At 31.9% G+C, this 20,283-nt stretch overlaps 2 protein-coding genes across 4 annotated transcripts in view; one reads left to right on the top strand and one right to left on the bottom strand.

Annotated features, from left to right (window-relative positions):
* LOC115452886 (adenylate cyclase type 2) overlaps positions 1–20,283 on the top strand; it is a 210,285-nt gene that overhangs the window by 98,785 nt on the left and 91,217 nt on the right. The gene's annotated exons all lie outside the window — the stretch shown is intronic.
* Positions 1–20,283, bottom strand: part of LOC115453596 (E3 ubiquitin-protein ligase SINA-like 11) — a 48,425-nt gene that overhangs the window by 1,447 nt on the left and 26,695 nt on the right. For both annotated transcript variants that reach the window (XM_037438850.1, XM_037438851.1), the window contains exons 3-4: positions 10,373–10,509; positions 4,084–4,253 (exon numbers count right to left, since the gene is read on the bottom strand). In XM_037438850.1, the coding sequence (XP_037294747.1) occupies positions 4,084–4,253; positions 10,373–10,509 (307 nt within the window). The remainder of the gene's footprint in view (positions 1–4,083; positions 4,254–10,372; positions 10,510–20,283) is intronic.

Here is a 20,283-nt window from a genome sequence, read left to right as displayed (position 1 = left end):
ATGCAAGCATGTCATATCGAATTTATATCTAGAATGGGAAATGGATATGAGCCTTTGCATTGAAATAAGTTTTATAATAAAATCAATAACTTTTAGGAGTCCCTTTGTTATCTCACTAACAGAAATATAATATTAAATATTGTCATAAATTGATTAACATCGAAGTCGAGTTACAACTAATTAGACCTTCTATTAGTAAATAAACTTTTGGAATTACAACCGCATAAATACGCAACGATTCTTTATTTATTGCTGGGATCGGACTTGCCGGCTCTAGCTCCAACTAATCCATACTTAAATGCCTTTGATTTTTTGTAGTAAAGGCTGTCTATTTCAGTATTGAATATGTCATCTTTGTAAGCGTTATAAATTATTCATAATTAATTACATAATATTTGACACATCCGAGCATATATCATACGAAGGTTGAAATGTTGAACATGTCACGGACAAGCTTTGTTAGCAGGTTATGTTTTTTTGACATTATATCTGGTTTATAACTAATTGGTTGGACCGCGGACAAGTTAATCGGTATTTACTATTTGAATGAGTCGTTTGAATTTTTTTTTATTGGTACTCACGCAAATTCATATGCAAATGTATACGTATTAAGATTGACAATAAATATTTTCGGCCAATGATTTCAAATATTATTGTAAGAATCATATTTCTTTTAACAATAAATTGGCAAGATGAGTATGGAACATTAATTTACTAATCCCTAGACGACGCTGCATTCTCTGCGTGATTTTGAGATTCTTTAACCTTCAAATACCCAGGAACATTGGCGTCAATATATCTTAAACCATGATGACTTAACAACATATTTTACTAAAGTCCACTAAAGGCATAATTTTACGCTCGATTATGTAACCGTGGTGCATTAAACTACAATGTTGGTACAGTCACGTATGTGTTGATAATTTTTATGAATATTTTTTACGGTTATTGCTCTGCGGTCAGGCTGAACGTTCGTGTGTATGTTTAAGCGGCTATCTATTCTCACGGTACCATCAAATGTTTGTATGTTGACACTTCAATCAATGTTTCAACTAAACACACTTGTATTAATACATTTTTATACAGGTGAATGAAAAGACTGGAGAACCTTTCGCATATCGGGAAGCGGCATCCAACATACTTCTTGTAAATTTAATATGTGTACTAGATTTTTCATCATTATCAGCCAAATAAAGTCTACTGCTGAACATAGACCTCCACCAATATAACTAGATTTTTGGCTATCAATAATGGCAAAATTTGCAAATAAATCCTTCCCGTTTAACTAACAAATTAAGAAATATTTCAGTTTTCTATTATGTTATAGCCCACGGTACTGACATGTTCAGGAACCTGCAGGGATATATATCCAAGCTTTGTCGTTTCATTGCTCTAACGAACTGTATGGTCTATTAATTCTTATATACGTAATTTATTAAGACGAATGGCTATTATTTCAAAATTTACATTCAAATGTCGCTTATGTGCTAATGAAGATTATGACATGCATATATTAATGCTAATGTTACGTCATACGTTATGTTTTGAAGTTCCTTGTTAAGTAGAAGTTGACGTTTATGAAATATTTGTAGTGTCGGCCTTTTTATATGTTAATTTTGACTTTTATAATTAGGAACCATGTGTTTACCACGGCATTACATAAGATATTAAAGTATACTATACACATATTATGCCTGATTACTTAATAAATGGGTGGTTTTTATGACCTAAATTTTATGTAGATACTACTAATATATTGACATTTATTTTGTATTCATTAAGTCGATGTTATTGATGCAAAATGTACGTTCACATTATTTTTTAATATGTATTTATTTTTTTATGTACCTTGGTCTATGGAAAAGGCTGAATACATTATCTATAAATATTTCAGTGAAATGAAAATTAACAACAACAAAAAAACAATAATTTATTCCGACGCCAACGTACGAGAGCAACGCTAGTTAATAATAATCGTTGTAATTAAACAAGTCAAGGTTAAATGTAATTAAATATTTATGTGTTGGAATATTCGTGGCGCAAAACCCAATAACAATATTAAAAAAATGTGATTTCAAGGATGTTTAAAAGATGTTGTTCATAATTTTCTGATATTTGCTGGAATTTACCTACATTATAAGTTATCTGTTTATTACATCAATCATGAATAATATATTTAAAATAAATTAATTTATTCAATAAATAGGACGATGAGGTTATTAGGCATAATTATTCAATTTTTATCCTAATTTTTTACGAAATATATCTACCATTCCTTCGTAATTTATTCAGTCAATGAGTTAAATAAGAGTTTTATTAATAACTCTCAAGAAGATCTGAAAGCTTTAAATGTAGGTTTACTAACTATTAAGGAGATTTGAAATCTATGAACGTAGCTGACGTCTGAACTCTGACAGTGTATGCTGAGACAGTGTAGCCGTAGAATTTGAGACTCCATTATCTGCCTACCTCAATGAGACAGACATAAAAATATTTATAAACTTCAAGAAAGTGGTCAACGACTGATAGCGTGAAAAATAAATATTGTTCTATAAATAAGCCGATAGCGGCTGCGATAGCATCGCTGTCTGGCGTAAACTTGGGAATGATTATATTGTAACATGGAAATATGATCGATAGACTTGAAGAAGTCTGTCACCAAATGTTGGAGATTGATGGGATATTAGAAACACTGAATATTTAAGCTATAATAAACTTTGTGTTGTTTGTATAAAGTGAACTTTCAAAAATCCTTCCTTACGACCTGCGCTGTCCAAACTAATTTGTATTTCGAAGCAGCTAAGAATGGATTCTATGTTAATCCTGAGGAGTGAAAAGGTTATCTAAGAATTTCAAACAAAACAATAGGTAGTTAAAATTTAAAATTTATTAGATTAAATTACGTTCCCCATTCTATTAAATATAAAGTTTAGTTTAAGTCAACATCACTTCAAGATAATTTATAGTACCAAAACAACCGCAATAAAAACGTACTCTTTGTGAAATAGGTTTTTTTATGTTTACGATGTGCTTTGTGAGAACAATTTGTTTGAAGAACTCATGAAGAGAGCGGTACGTCTACAACATTCTAGATTTAACTCGAGATTTCGCTGATGTGTGAGTCGTATTTCGAAGATAATGACTAGCTTATATCACTCAGAAATAACTTAGCTTTCTATTAGTAAAACCATTCAGAATCAGAGAAAATAGTTCAAGATAATCGCGTTCAAACGATAATAGTACGTATATATAATATAATCAAACTAGAATTTAAATAAAAACATATTTATTGCTACTATAAATCAAATATACAGTGTTTTAAACATCAACATTTCTTAAATATAGTTTAACGGAGACATAAATAAAACAGCGGTTGAGACAACAGGCCGAGTGACTTTTACTGAGTGTTTACATTTGATTTGGCTCGTAACACTGAGTCGATTTTTTATTGTCTTCGAAAGCTAACTTTTACGATTCAATGTTTTATTGTTATTGTCATTTTGAATTATTATGTATTATTGTACTTTATAGAATGTTTTTGCTGATATAATGCAATCTATTATGCCTTAACACTTAAGTTTTTTTTCGGTAAATCGTCGAGAAATACGGTCAAGTTTTTGTCCATTTATGTAATTGGAAAACTGGGTAGCAATTAATTATAAAGTGATAGTCATTGTGGCATAAAAGACCCACTGACACAAATTTATCCAGCGTGGTTCATAACTTGAGAATTTAACTAGAAATTATTAAAAAAAAATATTTACGTGGACTATACAAGTGATATTATATGCGTGTAACATCGTACAACAGTTTTCCCTTCTGTGATTATGGTCAAACGTCTTGTCTATACATTTAAAAAATATATTCATTATTTAGAATATACAAGCTAAGGGCCAGCGTTGTTACGCCAGCGAGCGGTCTGAGGCCGCATGGGGTGTTTCAAGTAAAGAACAAAGACACATCACGCCTTCATCTACGAAGCGGTAGGCAGTGGTGCAACCAGGGCATTTAGATTTCGCCATGTGTGTCCTGTCCCTACTGAGTAAATCTGAGGAAAACAACTTCAAATTATGTGATTCTCACCTGTAATTCCGACACGGCAGCATGAGATCATTGACGAGTCTCTGGAGAGCGAGGCAGGGTGTGGCGGGGGCTCTGAGCGCGCCCCGGCACCAGGCGCACCGGGACATCCTGCGGGAACACCGGGCGCACCATACGCCGCCGCACCAGGGACATACGCAGGGGCCGCAGCACTGAAACAGAGAAATTAGAGTTAGAAGCGATGCTTGGGATTTGGCTATAATAAAGCCATGGCTTTATAAATTAATGAATGAATTCTCTGAGTCGAATTAAGGTCACGGCGGCCAATCTCAACGGAGATCAGCCAGATACGCAGAAGATATTGTAGAGCACCAGTGTGTGCGCAAAACACAGGTGCACTCTCTATTCCTACATTCTCATAGTCCGGTGAGACAGCGATCCGACATGACCGCAGAGAGATCAGGCGCAAGAACCAACGGCTCTACGTGCTTAACACAAATTAACAATAACCATTTAAATCCTTATATTCACGGTTTTTATCATTTTTTTCAATGAATACACAAATGTTTGTTTAATATTCGCATAATTATGAATACTAAGGCGTGTTTTCGCAAGTGAAGTGACGGAGGAGGGCGAAGTTACACTACTTGGTAGTAATTTACCGGTACTATCTTTAGAGAACTAGGCAGAGGCGCAATTAGTATATATATAATTTGCTGAGCATAATATATTCGTTTCATGACGTAATAAGCGCATAAGACCATATCGAACAAAATTCTAAAGAGCTCCGATATTCAAAACATTTAAAATATTAAGGGTCTGTTTCACAACTTCCGAATGTTATTCGTCACATAAATGTATAAGCCGACCAAATACAAAAGTAACATTCTAAATGCTTCCAAATGAATTAATATAATTATATAATAAGTACTACCTATCTACATTACCTGTTTAATACGATAACTGTCAAGGAAAATTCACTTGAAACTTGTGACACAGGCCCTAAGTATGTAAAACCCTGTTTACATGTATGATTACTAAACAACCCCAACTAGTCGCATAGTACAATGCGGCTAGGAATACCCCGTAGTTCGGAACTCTCGTAAATGTTGAACAATGCCGGCAACCAGCAACAGTAAACTTTGGATCTTCGAAGTTTGTTAAGGGGTTTAAAGGGAATAAGATGTTTTGTTTCATTAGTAGTACAGTCTGGAAAATAAAAGATCTCGCTATGTTGGACGGTACAATATGGAACTTATTTCTTGTACTGACAATGCTACCTTTAAAACACTTTTTTTATTTTTCTGGTCAGGATATCACTATTATATTATTTAACCAAAGTATTTCACGGTAAATTCGTGGTTAAATGGCAAAAATATATACAAATAACTATCTGCTTTTCAGTGAGCTCTATTCCATTCTGTATAGAACATATATTTGAAAAGACGGTCACATTTGGTGGAATATTGGAACATTCTACAACCCGGATGAGTACGCAACGTAATACGACCCATTCTAAAAATGATAAAAGACAATTGCCCCTTCAACATTTAGCATAATTATACAGGTCTGTTTTAATGGATGAAACGAATCAGATCAAATTTTCATGATTAGCATCGATTCTATTCATCGGGTATTAATTTTTTACACAACTCACAAGCTAGATCAAAAGTTGAAATATTTCTAAGTATACTAGAGTTGTAGCGTGTATAACGGAACTATTAGGAACACTCAACTTCACCTGATGCTGCTGCATTAATAATATCGCGTTAACTTGCAAGTTCCGAGTGCGGCTCGTATTGGACGAATGGCAACTCTTCTATACAAATTAAATTACTTGCCACGTTTGTAATTCTGTAGAAATTTCTACAAAATGAAAATGCCACATGTATGTAAAACCATTTCGTTGTGTTCCTCATTATCAGTACTAGGTTTGTGTCAAGGAATAATTTTGAAAAACTACGGAGAAAGACGGAGGAGGGTGGCAATTTGGGTGATATTTATGTATGAAAATAATTTTTCGTACACGCTTATCCAACAATATTTGACCGATTTCAATCAAATTTTATGCGAGAGCTAGTTCCAGCTTGAACCATAGGATAATTTTTTACCCTAAAGATGTAAGGTAGTTTACATAAAATGCGATCAGCGTAGAAGGCTACCTGTGGCAGAACGTCTGTCGGAGCCACTATTAATAAACGTATTTTTTTATTTCTGTAAATTTTGCTTTTTAGAAACATAACGTTTGAAAATTATTAAAAAATGTAATTCAAAGGATCAGAAAAGTTATTTGAATAAAATATAATATAATATTGAGTATTAATATTAGTTATTTCTTTGTAATTAGAAATAGCATTTATAGGAAAAATATTTTTTTATTTTGAATTCATAATTATCCCATAAGAGCAGTCATAAAACTTGTAATTCCAAGATTATCAATACATGTAACAAGATTTGTATACATAATATATCTAAAGTATCAGAATGCTTATCTTAATATTAATTCATAATTGTCTTGGTATGTATGTTACAATAATTTATGACGTGCTTGCGGACGATTATGATATCGTAGAGTCACTAAATTAATGCTAATCTCTCAATGGCGCGGTGTATATATGTCTGAACTTCATTGTATCAACGATAAGGATAATTTGTCTAACTAATATGTATAAGCTATGTTTATTATAAAAGTGGTGCAAAATAAACATAGATCACGCCTTTATCCTTGAAGAGGTAGGCTGAAATTCAACCAGAGTTCCAATTTTTCAGTATATCTGGCACATATTTCAGGCTCTGAGTTAATTTAGCAAAAAAAAACTATATTATAATGGAAATTAATGTTTTTATAATTAATATGTACACACACATGTTATATGTATACGTTGTCCGATTTATAATTGACAGATGTCATTCGTAATGTCTGCAAATTAATAATGTCAAAACTAGTATAGCCTGTTTATAAATAATACATTCACGTTTACTAAACAAACAGCAATGAACACTTAAACTGGCTTGTACTATTTGACTTGTCTAAATCTTGAATTATTTGTTACTGTCATGCTATCTTTTGCTCAAGATTTTGCCTGTATAACTTCATCGAGACTGAAAATAATTAATAAAAAAAGGCTTCTGATACTCAGTGATAGTGTAACTTTCTAGTACTGTAAGAATTTTTGTGACTTTATTTAGTAATTCGAGAGATTACCCTCATACAGGCAATCTTGATTTAATATTAGTAGGAATAATTTTATTTATGTATTCACAAACGACTTGTCTTAATCTTAGACAAACAAATGTATTTATTTTTTTTATATTTAAATGAATTAATTACGGTTTAATTATGGTTAATTTGACTTAGTGGTATAGAAACCAACTGTTTCACGAAATATCGTAGGTTTAATCTTACATCGAAAGGAATGTGATTAGCATATATTTGATTCAAGTCTTTGTTTTAAAAGGCAGAAAAGTTACTTTTATTTCTAATAATACTTTGTTTCGTGGTGTAAGTTTATAATTATAATTTGAGAGTTAAAGGTGTATTTACTTAGTTTAATTTAATATATTTATCATACATACTAGGTATGCATAAATCATATTTTCTGCGCTCCTCTATTTGAACTTTAATTGTGCTAAATTACTCTGTGCGTACAATATGCTTAAAAAGGGCTACAAAGTTTTTCTTCAAGGATTAATATATAGATTAGTACTATCATAGAGCACCTAACACTTGGTAAAAAATAGGCGAGTTATTTCTCGAACTATATCTATGATAAAGTTTTGAAAACGAATTTACAAAGTGAATGCTTTAAATCAAAATTCGTTGTTTACGAACCGCACGTGTTACCAGCACCCGAGGCGTTAACAGTGATTAAAATTACCTCCATCTCACAGCACCTGTGTCGACGTATTAAGGAGAAACTGTATTTGATTTTAGTAGTTGGTGAGTTTATATACCAAGTACCACAGTATTATCTTGAACAGATTTGGAAAAACAGGAAGCAGGTACAAATTACTAAAGATTGGTGTAGTGGGACCGATTTGGAAAAACAGTTAGCAGATGCAGATTGCTAAAGATAAGTATGGTGGATGTTCATTAAGGATTATCTAAATTCAAAAGTAGGCAGTGAGAGGTTGTATTTTAATTTATATGCTGGTAAATACAAAATAGTACAGTAAGTTTTCATTCTGCGTTGGTTTTCGCTGGGGTCATGATACCACAGTCGAGCCAGTCCATGTCTACAACATTCGTCTACCACTTTGAAACCTAGAGCGAGTTTCGCCGGGATTCCCAACTTAAGGGTTTTCCCCTTATTTCTCTTTAAATTTAGGAGGTAAATTAGTGGCATGTCGTATTTTTAGTTATGTAATATTTTTAAAGGCTCTTTGTTTTGTTATATTTATTTTTTAAATCATATTTATTATTAATCTAGTGTATAAATGGCATCTCGCACAATTCTTCGTTACTAAGAATGGGACCGTCAATAAAAAGGAAATGTTACCAGCCTTACTTTAGACATAGGGCTTTATAAATTAGAAACAACTATCAACTACTGTATGGTGATTATTTACTTTGTCTATACTGAGATTATTATTCGGAAATATGTTAGTTCTTGTTAATTTGCTTTAATGGTGAAATATCCATAAAATTCATACCATCAACTACAATATCAAGCGCTTATCATACCCAAAAATATTTTTGAAAAGTGACAAATCAAAAAGAGAGGTTTTTCAAGTAAATATTACGATTTTAAGGTATTTTAGATTCAGCGTCAGGGGTAAATATTTTTGGGAGTAGGTAACACTGGGTTTTGGATTCGAAACGTGAGGCCAACAACTCAACCTACCCTCAAGTGTAAATCCGTTGAGTTCTAGACCTTGAAGATATAATTTTATTCTAAAACGTGACTGACCAAAATACATCCAAATGACATTAACATTAAATTTTATTGAATGTCATAACTTATAAAAATTATAAGAACATAAAATTTTCAAAAAAGTATAATAAGCCCTAATGTGATCGCTTCTGGATGTAAAAAGGAAATTTATATTCAGATATTAAAAAAGCTATTATGTTGTAAATATGATATAATGTTTTGATAAGGAAAAAAAACCTTTTTAAAATCTTTAGTTAGCGGAAATTTATATTATTGTACGAAATGGCGACAGATCTGTTAATTTTATTTGGGTGCAGAAACACCTGACTTATTCTTAATGCTAAAGTAATAAAATAACCTGAAGAAGTTTTAAATCAGCATAAATAATGAAAACTTCAATATCCCGTATAATAATAATATATAATATCAGCCCTGTATTATATGTTGTCCCACTGCTGGGCACGGGCCTCCTCTACTACTGAGAGGAATTAGGCCTTAGTCCACCATAGATCCAATTATATCGGCCTTTTGGAACCGGATATACACAGGTTGACCCAGATACTCGATATACTTACGTGAGCCACTATGGCGAGTTTAACACTTTGTGTACGGTGGTCACTATCGGGGCGGATCTAAAATATATCCTACCACCAGCAAAAATGTGAGAAATGTACTCGATCCGATATTTACAATAAAGTTAATAATATTATCAATTTTCGTCCGAATGAATTGGTACCCGGAAGTTCACCTTTATAAAGAATATGTTTAGTTTAGTATTTTAATTAAATGTCAGGTTGGATAATAATTACAACTAAGTATTTATTATAATAACATTTCTCATCGAATATAGGTAAAAATGTACTTTATTAACATTTTAGTTTTACGACAAATAAATGTCACGCCATTAATAATTAAAAATGTTGATTCCAAAATGTTTCGTATAATAAACTATTTTAAATAGTTTTTTGTTATTATTAATTCTTCACAATTAATTTTAGAATTAAAAATGTTGATTCAAAAAATATGTTGATTATAAAATATAATTAAGTGTGTTTTTTTATCCAGCGACGTGGTATTTGAGATGATTTCATTGATACATTGGCACATTTTGCTTTGCATATTGACATATTAGCTAATAGCCGCTAACATCAAAATAAAATAGCTTATCGCGTTTATCTTTTTGGTTAGATAGTGTACAAGGTTTACGTGTTGGTCAAATCTGCTTTCAATCAAAGAGTTACTTACAATTTTAATGTATCAATATTTTTCAGGATTGTCTCAACAAAGAATTAGAGCACTTTCTAGAATTCGAGAATATGTATTTCAGCAATCGAAATAAACTTATCCTTGAATAATGATCCTAGTTCGTTAATAATTTTGTAAACTTATTAATCCTTCGTTAGTAGCATGATAAGAACTACTAATGTTATAAAATGTTAAGTGAAGATAATTCTTACCTGTAGAGGTTCCAAGCAGATACTGCATTCTGAGAATCTGGACAGCAATTCGTCACAGTTAGGGCACGCGCATTGTGCTGCGTGGCCTTCTTCTGACGCCTCCAGGGCTGGCGGCTCCACTATGGGGAGCGATTTATCTGGAACCAGAAATGTTAGGTTAGGGCTTTGATCTTCAAGGAATTATAAATATTTTTTAAAGGTTGGGTGAAACAGCATTGACATAAAGAGTGATACTCTATAATGGAACGTTTAATAGAAAAAAAAACTCATTTTGGAATATTTGGAAGGGTTTAGAATTTTCGAGGCCATATAAATATACTATTAAATATTAGTTGAAATTAAAATTGAGAAAATTATGCACTAAATCAACATGCCCATTGTGATTGATTTTATTAGTAAAATTGTTGTTTTAAGTAAAATCAATAACTTTACATTTATTATTCTATTAAAATATGAAGTATGTCAACATGTTTAAATAAAAAGATATCTTGAGGTACGCACTCGAGCCGATCTATAGCCCCAGTGTTACTATAGAGAGTAGCCAGCTCAAGAGCTTGAACGAACTTGACTTTATCAGCAGCATAACCGATGACACAATGCGTTATATTTTAGATAACGATATTCACATTATCAAGTTAATTGGCTTGTTCCTTATTTCTATATATTATTACAATAGTTCAAGTGTCTTATCATGTATTACGGAAGTCCTTGTAAATAGCAGGGACATGATATAATATTTTTATTTTATTCTATCATACTGTTGCTTGTAATGGAAAAATATACCATAAATTGTTTCTTATTCATTGTCTTTCTCAGTAGTCTGCACTAAAATAGATTACATTTCGATCGAGTTTAGAATTATTTGCTTTTTAATTCATTTTGCTATAAAAGCTAAGTTTTAACATTTCTCGAAGGAGCCAAATACCTTCAGTGATTTAGGTCGTTGACATTCATTTACTATAAACATTTGAGCCATTATTGAAACCATTTAGCATCTGAAATAATAAACCTATTGTTGGCTTTAAAGATCGTATTCCGTTCTCACAAACGCGAGTCGATTACAATGCTAAGTATTCTTAGAATGAACTTGTAATAAATATTTGCGCAGTTGACTATTTATCCAATATTTATCCAACAAATACATAGATTGATGAATGTATGATGCTTGAAAAGATTAGCAAAGAAATAAATTGATTGTATGAAGAAAGATATTAATAAAAATGAGTTATTAGATGATTGATAATTAATGAAACAGACAAGCAGCTTCAACCTCAAATACATTAGAATCAAGAGAGAGCAAATATGGTGATGTTTAACCTTTAAAACTATATAATGTAGCTTGTTGCTGTTAATATTCATTATCTAGGAGCTTATCTATTCATTTGGTGCACTGGAAGATATGATGCAACCTTTGAAGACACGTGTTATTGGTTAAAAAGAAATAAGTTATAATAATAATATCATTTCGCTGGCTCACTAATATAATAAAATACTCTGTTATTTTTAATACGCAAATTGAAATATATATCACATAATATCAAGTTTTTTTAGTGAAAATTTCCAATAATTATAAAAGATAAGTAAAGCAGGAATCATGAATGTCTTTTCTTATTTTTATCAACTTAAAAATGTTTAAAGTCATGTTCGCAATATAAGTACAAATTAACATATACCCTTGAATTAATGCGCCAGCAATTTGAGTAAAAAGTCATATGCAATGCACAAATCATCATGAATCACATTAAATGTTCAAAGATGAGCGTTGCATATTTGTGTCAAAAATGTAATTCCTATTGTGAAATAAACAAGTGCAACTGTTTTAAATTCGATTGCGCAATACCGAAGTGTGTCAGGCGACGAAAGAGAAAGGCTAACAACCGCTAGCGGACTGGTTTGAGCGTCAACCGCTGCCACCATCCTATATAGTTTTTATAAGGCAAAGGTTGGGCAAGGTCGATGGCCGTGAGAGGTATGAAAAATAATTGATGGTGCTTATAATACTGTTCTATCATTATTGAGATACCCAATTTAATTGAAATAGTTTCAGTTATCTCTAACCGCTGTTTTAAATACATGATCCCAATTGGTTTTTCGATTTATCTTAAAAAACATGATTTATTTTGATTGGTTCATTCTCGGGGATTGTAGGTTAAGATTGGCACTGTATATTAAAAGCGGCTTTAAGTGATGGTTTAAGTATGAAATCATCAACAGCTTCTTCTATTAATTGTCTCACTCAGTAAATATGCTTTTAAGTCATGTATACTTCCTTTTAAAAGCAATGGTTGGTCTTTGAAGACGTATTTTGATATATAAGATGTCGTATAATAAATAGTTGTTAAAATATCACAATACATAAATAAAATCTTCACAACAGTGAAACATTCTGTTTGACGCGCCATAGCTGGCAAAAGTGACATCATGTGTTTTTAAAAATTTACTCATCTAGTTGTTAAAAGCAATTATGGCCCAGCTTAAATATATATTTTTTATCAAATATGCAAATTTCATGTCATCGGCGCCAAATAAAACTAGTTTTTTTGGCATATTCTTATGAGCTCATTGCGCAATATCGTTAGATAGAATTGTTATACGTTTATGAAGATCATCTATTAATTTGTTACTGTATGTGAAAATGTGATTTTTAAACTTATAAACAATATTATAGGAAACATAATTATAAGCTGCTGAAAATTCCAAAAACACTATACGTATATAAATGGACTAGGAAGATGATGTAAATAAATTTTACAAATATGACAAAGGATAGGTGAACAGGTATAAATTATTAATTGATAATTATAATACTATTATTCCTTTGTTTACATCTCTTTACGTCGTAGTTGTCTCTATATTTATGCAGACAACGTTTAAGTATTTATTTGAAACCCATTGTCGACCGAATCCACACAAAAACCTTTGGTTATACCGGTACATCCAAAGTTTGTTGAATAATATTGATTTCCTTGATTCTGTCACGTTGGCCACATGTTTCATTGAATTTTAATGATATTATAATTGACGAACTGAATGTATACTTGGGATGTTGCTATATACATCTTAAATAGCTATTGGATTGACTATAAAATGAACTTTATTGATCACTGTGGAAATATACTTACATAATATAGGCTAACAAAGCAACAAACAATTATGTTATGATAAATTTTATTAATATTTAAATAAAAATCGATGTTTGTATGTTTGTGATGTATGCGTTCGGAAACCATTGATCAGATTCTAATGAAACTTGGATTGGGCGTCATGAGGATGCTCGCAATAGCCCATTGGTATTTTTATACAATTTACAATCATATTTTTTTTTTCTTGGAATAATATGGGTTAGGAAACAGGCCAGTATCTGGACTTTTTAGGAATTAGGAATATAACTGTGTTTGATTAGAAAACTATACAATTTTCTAGGAAAGAAGCGCCACCGTCTAGAAACTATGAATCACATTAATATGGTAGAATGAATTCAGCTTAAGTATATATTGTAAATGATTTCAAAACTTTGTGCCGCGGGTCAGACCTCTGTCATTTAGCGTTGGTTTCAAAATCACTTTTTGTTTAGGAATATAATGTAAGAATATTTTTTTTTGTAATGACTTAGTAGACCTTGAAAAGAACGAAACATTCATGACTACTGAATTGTGTTTTACAAATTTCTTTAAATATAACTATTTTCTACAACGGATAAATTATATATAAAAATTATGAAATATTGAACAACATTTTATATAGAAAGTCTCATTTTATGGCATGGATTTTTTTACCTTATAATCATTTTACCTAACCTCAATACCGTTTTTATCCAAATAACGAAAAAACGTACAATAACCATTTTGACATCAAAAGTAGAAACCGTTACTAATCAACGTTATACGAACTTGACATTGTGCAAAATAACGTGATCGCCGCGTAACGTTATAAAAAAACGTTTCCTATAACTGTTATTTGTAATCACAATTCACTGTGACGTAATTAAATTTAAACAAAGAAGTTATACAGAGTTCGAATGAGGTATGAGGCGTACATTTAACTGTATAATATAACGATTACAAACTTGCTTGATGCTGGTGAAAGGATAGTATCTGCCCTGACAGCGACCACCATACATAAGATATACGGTATACCCATAGTGGCCCATGTAAGTATGTCGCGTTATGGGATCACTTGGTTTATATCTGACTTCAAATTGGCTGGCCTTAATTTCGACTAGCGAGGGATATACGTCTCACATCAGAAGAGAAACTATCTGGACCCTAATCACCTTATTACCAGGTGCAGTGCGGCTATTTTGCCATGTCCGTGTGAAATTATAATCTATTATAGCTTCATTGCTCTAACAGTTTATTTGCGAAGCGTTCTATGTTCGAGCCTTAGGTCGGGCAACGGAAAATTCTGTGATTGTAATATAGAAAAAAAAAAAATGATTTTAGTTTCTTAAAGAGAACATGAGTATGGCAACGTGCACAAATTCCAGAGTTCGATACGTAATAAATAATAATACATAAAAATATTGTATTTCATATTTATTGTAATAAAAAAAATTGCAAGAATTCCAGAAATAAGGAAAACCTTTGACGATGACAAAGATAAATGTCAGTTAACTTTGTTATGATCCTTTTCATTCTGATTTACAAGATAAGTCGCGACAGATGACAAAATTTTGACGGGAAAGTAACATTACTTCAACAGAGTTTTAGACCATAGGCACAATTTTTCGTAAAGAAAATATCAATTCAGTGGATAATATGTTATATCAGCACAGTATTGTCCCTGTTTAAGATATTCTCTAATTTTGGTCCAATGTCGCCTATCAATATGTTTTAATTAACATTTTCTTAATAATTTAATCTTTTATTCGTGGTTTTAATTAAGTTTGCAAATTAAGCCCTATTCTTATTTTATAGCGTAATAAAATTCATAATTGAGAAAAATGGCCTCATTATGCTAAACAATTACCGTATTTTATAATATTATTCGAGTCATGGGATCTGTAATCGAATAAACGCGTTAATTATTATTATTTTAAATAAATAATTCCAATTAAAAATAGCGCAGAGTATTTTAATCTATATTTTTATCTGAATACAAATCAGAATAACATGAAACATGCATCAGCAATAAATACAATTTAAATATTTTATTTTCGTTTCAACGTTCGATTAATAATACCAAAATCTTAATTGTCAATTTTATTTAAAATTTAATGTAAATTAGGAAAAAGATATTTTCATTTAAACAATTAAAATCACTTTATTATATAAAGAATAAACTTGACATTGATTTACACAAAAAATCTCCGTAAAGTTCACAAAAACTATGTAATTTCATACATCCACGCTAACACGACTCGTGACGATAGTATGCAGTTATGTACACGTGAAAATGATACTTAAAGTGTGTCAAGGTGATTTAAGGTTACTCAGGCCTTCTGACAAAATCAATGTCATCATTACCTAGGGAATGGACTAAACAGGTGATGTTTTACGCTTAGCTTCAATACAGACACTTAGGCAAATATCGAATGATGGAAAAAAAATCTAAATCTTGTAGGCTAGTTGTGAATATTGAAACAATGTTAGTAGATAAAATTACTTAGAAAACACGGTTGTGTCCAAACTCAAGTTCAATCTTGGTTAATATTTAGTTATGGTCATAACAAAGGTTATTTTGCGTTGATTCATTTAGAGCCACGTACTTTTTGATGATGATCATTAAATCTGTAACATTATTTTTAATAACACAATATTAGACGACTTCTATCCAGTTTTCCATTGTATTTTAAATTGACTCCTAAGCTTCAAGATATGCAGAGCCAATTGAGGGACTGTTTTTTAAGTTGTCGCACTACATTAGGTGCGAGTGAAAATATGCATCTGTGATTCAAGTGCTGTTTGCTTCCATAATTATATCGTATAGATTATAACTACATAATTACGTTTCATAATTAATTTCAAATTCAATAAAGCGTTGTATCATAAATATTTTTGTGATTCACCAAATAACAGTGCACGTAGAGATAATAGGCACTGAGTCATGAGCCAAGCCCCCTGGTGACGTGTTTACTGATACCTAACTCGTATCTCAACGCATGATTTTCCTCAATAATCATAAAGAGATTGGTAAAATTTTTGAGAATTAGATTTCTGCTGAAGTGTGAACAATAGCGAAGATGGATTTATTTTATACGTTAGACCCGTTAAATATAAGTTGATATTAGATATTCTATCGTACGACACAATAACTATACTAAATAACAATCGAATATCAGGTCAGAGAACACTCCGCTTATTCCGCTCTGTCTTGTGGCTGATATGGCGATAGGCTCGCCCCTGTCACACGCCGGAACACATTAAGCGAGAAGTGTACTGGTTGCACCTCTGTGTACCCTTTCGTACATAAAGGCGTGATGTATGTGAAAAGAACCAAGTTGTGAATCACTACAAATGAATCTAGAACCGAAAGAGACAATATTTCACTTTGGCCAAGGAGGTGATGTAATTGTGCACGATACCTATATATTATAAAACGAAAGTCTCCAAAAGCTGTATGTGATAGAATTTCTCGAAATCTACTGAATGGATTTTTGTACGATTTTAACTAAAAAATAGTGCAATTCTTGAGGAAGATTTAGGTTAATACTATTACGGTTACATTACGGTTTTATGTAAATTAACTGAAATTTAAAGATTATTGTTGAAGAAATCGCGTGGTTATAAAAAATCTCTTGGATCGGAATTTGTACGGGAAAAATTATGTATAAAGGACACTGAGTATACGTGAAGGCCTAATCTTATTGTAATGACGAATTCAAATTACACATTACACAATCCCGCATAAAGATAAAACTTTATCACATTCCAACGATCAGGTGACGAAATAACATCATAATTATTTATAACTGATTAATATTTATTTTGTATCATCACTGTGTCATTGTTCGTGAAGTAAATCGTGATTAATTTTGTAAACCGACAAAGATCTGGGTAAAGGGAATTAGCGTGTTACTCATAACGAGGAAAAGTAGATATACTGCTCTTTGTTTATCTATTGCGTTAGCTGTGAAGTCGTACTTGAAAGTTTTTCAAATAAACAGTCCGAGGCGGGAGAGCGAACTTTGTATACTTTGACAGTGTGGGTGAAAATTGAATAAACAGTTTACAATGGTCATCAGCCCTGTATTGTGAAATAAATTTGTATTCAAGCGACTCTTGCGCATACTTATTAATATCTTCACTAATTATAAGTTACATACATACGTTCCTTTATTAGTGATATAACCAAGCCATTGGCGTTGGCGTTGTAAGGCCTAATCCCTCTCAGTAGTAAAGGAGGCCCGTGCTCAGCAGTGGGCAAGTGTATAATACAGGGCTGATATTATTATTATATCATTATTGGCGTTGGAGCTAAAAGATTTGCGTATCCATGTGTAAACGTGCGTTAGGTTTCAAATACAGAATTGGGGTCTAGATGTGTTCGGTATAACTAGTTTGATCTTCCGTATATTATTTAATTTATTCGCATATTTATTAATTTTATCTCTACACACAGTTATCTATCTCATCTGAATATTTGTCTGCATACGTGTATGAGATATTTACATACCTTGGCCGATTGATTATTATAATGGTTGACATTTTACATATCCACCATATTTAGGGAAAAAACAAATTAAAATGGTACTTAAACAAGTTGGACAATATAAAAATGATTAATAGCAATTTTTTGATAACACTTAATGACGAGTAAAGCTGTTTATATGATGACTATCTTGTGGGCGCGGCTTCGCTCGTTTCAAAAAGATTTTTTTAAAATTCCGCTATTTTCCCGGAATAAAAAATAGTCTTTGTTATTCCCAGGTTCACAAACTATCTCCATACCAAAATTCATCAAAATCTATTACGTAGTTTTCGTGGATATCGCGTTTAGACAGACAGACGTGGCGGGGGACTTTTTGTACTTGACTTTGCATGTAAGGAAAAGTAAAGACGACTGTCAATGAAGAGCAACAACATTTATTATAATTAAATGTTATACCTTATATAATAATATCAGTTTTGTGTTATATACTGTCCCACTGTTGGGCACGGGCCTCCTCTACTACTGAGATGACTTAGGTCTTAGTCCACCACGCTGGCCTAGTGCGGATTGGTAGACTTCACACACCCTCCAAATTCCTATAGAAAACTTCTTAGGTATGCAGGTTTCCTCACAATGTTTTCCTTCACCATTAAAGCAAGCGATAACTTATAAAGTATACACATATAATTTTAGAAAAGTCAGAGGTGCGTGCCATTTGGGTTTTAAACCTGCGGACATTCGTTTCGGCAGTCCGTTCCACACCCAACTAGGCTATCACTGCTTTTTGTTATATCTTATAATGCCCAGTAAATTGGCTAAATATTTTTCTTGGAATAAGAGCTGATGTTTTACTATACCTACCCTTAATAATAACAGCGTAATGTCACGCAATGTTCATATTCAATTCTAGACTTACGTTCATTGTTCATACTCCACGTCAGTTATGCCCTTAATAGGTAACGTTGACGCGTTGGCCATGGTAAAGCTGATTCACTCGGTCTTTCCTTTCCATGTTTATGCTATTTCAATGTATTTACGAGTAATTTTTTGCTGCACATTTTCTTGTGATTGCTAGACTGACGTCAAGTTTATTGTTCAGAACTAAATGACGTTTGTTAGCTTGATGGTATGCTGAGCTATAGCCTTTAGTACACTTTGATTTTATTTATTTACACTTTGTACACATAGTATATAGGCGGACTTAATACAATGGGCATTCTCTCCCAGTCAACCTTGGGGTGGTGTAGAGACGGCAGAGACAGGTGCGTAATAAAAGAAAGTGAAAAATACATTCTAAATATATTATGCACTCTACTTCAACTGAGAGTCTAAGAGGTAAGATGAGACTTATATCTAGCAATTTCATAGCCTTTAACCAGTTTTAATTCCTCTAAAAGTATTTTTATCACGTGGAAAAGGAATCCCTAACCTCGCGGTTTCAGATACCCTGCTTTGAATGACTAACAAAGTAATAAATATATTTCAAACAATATTTTCCTCAACAATTAAATTATTAAGGAAAATACTTATTGAAAAATGTATCAATTATATTTTATCAAGTAATACAAGTATATTATTACAGACAACATTAACAAGGATAATCTTGAAATAAATTTTCCACGAAGGCTTTTGTTTAAAAAGTAAAAATATATCAAGTAGGGTTGTCGTCCTGTTCAATATCGACAAGTTTTATTACCTTTTGTACTTGACACAAATGTAAAATTAGTGAAGACGTTTGTATGTCTGTAAAAATTTACGTCGAATCCGTTGAATTCATTGGTATGTTTTTTGCCCTTTCTTCTCTGGTGAGAACTTCCCTCACCAGAGAACAATATTAAATTCGTCAATATTAACTTTACCATTTTGAACTGGTGGTAGTTAATATTGACAGAATTTAAATAATGTATTATCATGAAAATTTTTCAAATAAATTATTTCATTTTATTTTGAATGAAATTTGGCACACAAACCATCTTCTGGACAAACATAAAAGGTAATTTGTATCTTTTATTTGAAAAGGAATTTATCGCACGCAGGGCGAGGTACCGAACCTAGGTTTATGTAATGAAACATTTTATTTGCGGAAATTAATGTCTTGTTATTGTTTATAATAGGATTTTTCATGTCAATACACGACTGATCTCTAAATGTCTATCAAGAACCTATTCTGCCGTAATATGTAATATAATGTATTGTACTGAGATTATGTACGAATTAACTAGCAATGTTTTGGTGTAGTTAATCGATTATCTACTTTGACTACCAAACCCCTTGTTAGAATAATCCTGGTTCCAAATCTTAGACTTTATCAGAAGTTTCAG

Source organism: Manduca sexta, chromosome 15 (assembly GCF_014839805.1).
Source record: "Manduca sexta isolate Smith_Timp_Sample1 chromosome 15, JHU_Msex_v1.0, whole genome shotgun sequence".
Taxonomy (NCBI): Eukaryota; Metazoa; Arthropoda; class Insecta; order Lepidoptera; family Sphingidae; genus Manduca; species Manduca sexta.
Note: the sequence above shows the minus strand (reverse complement) of the source record. Positions and strands in the feature narration are given on the sequence as shown.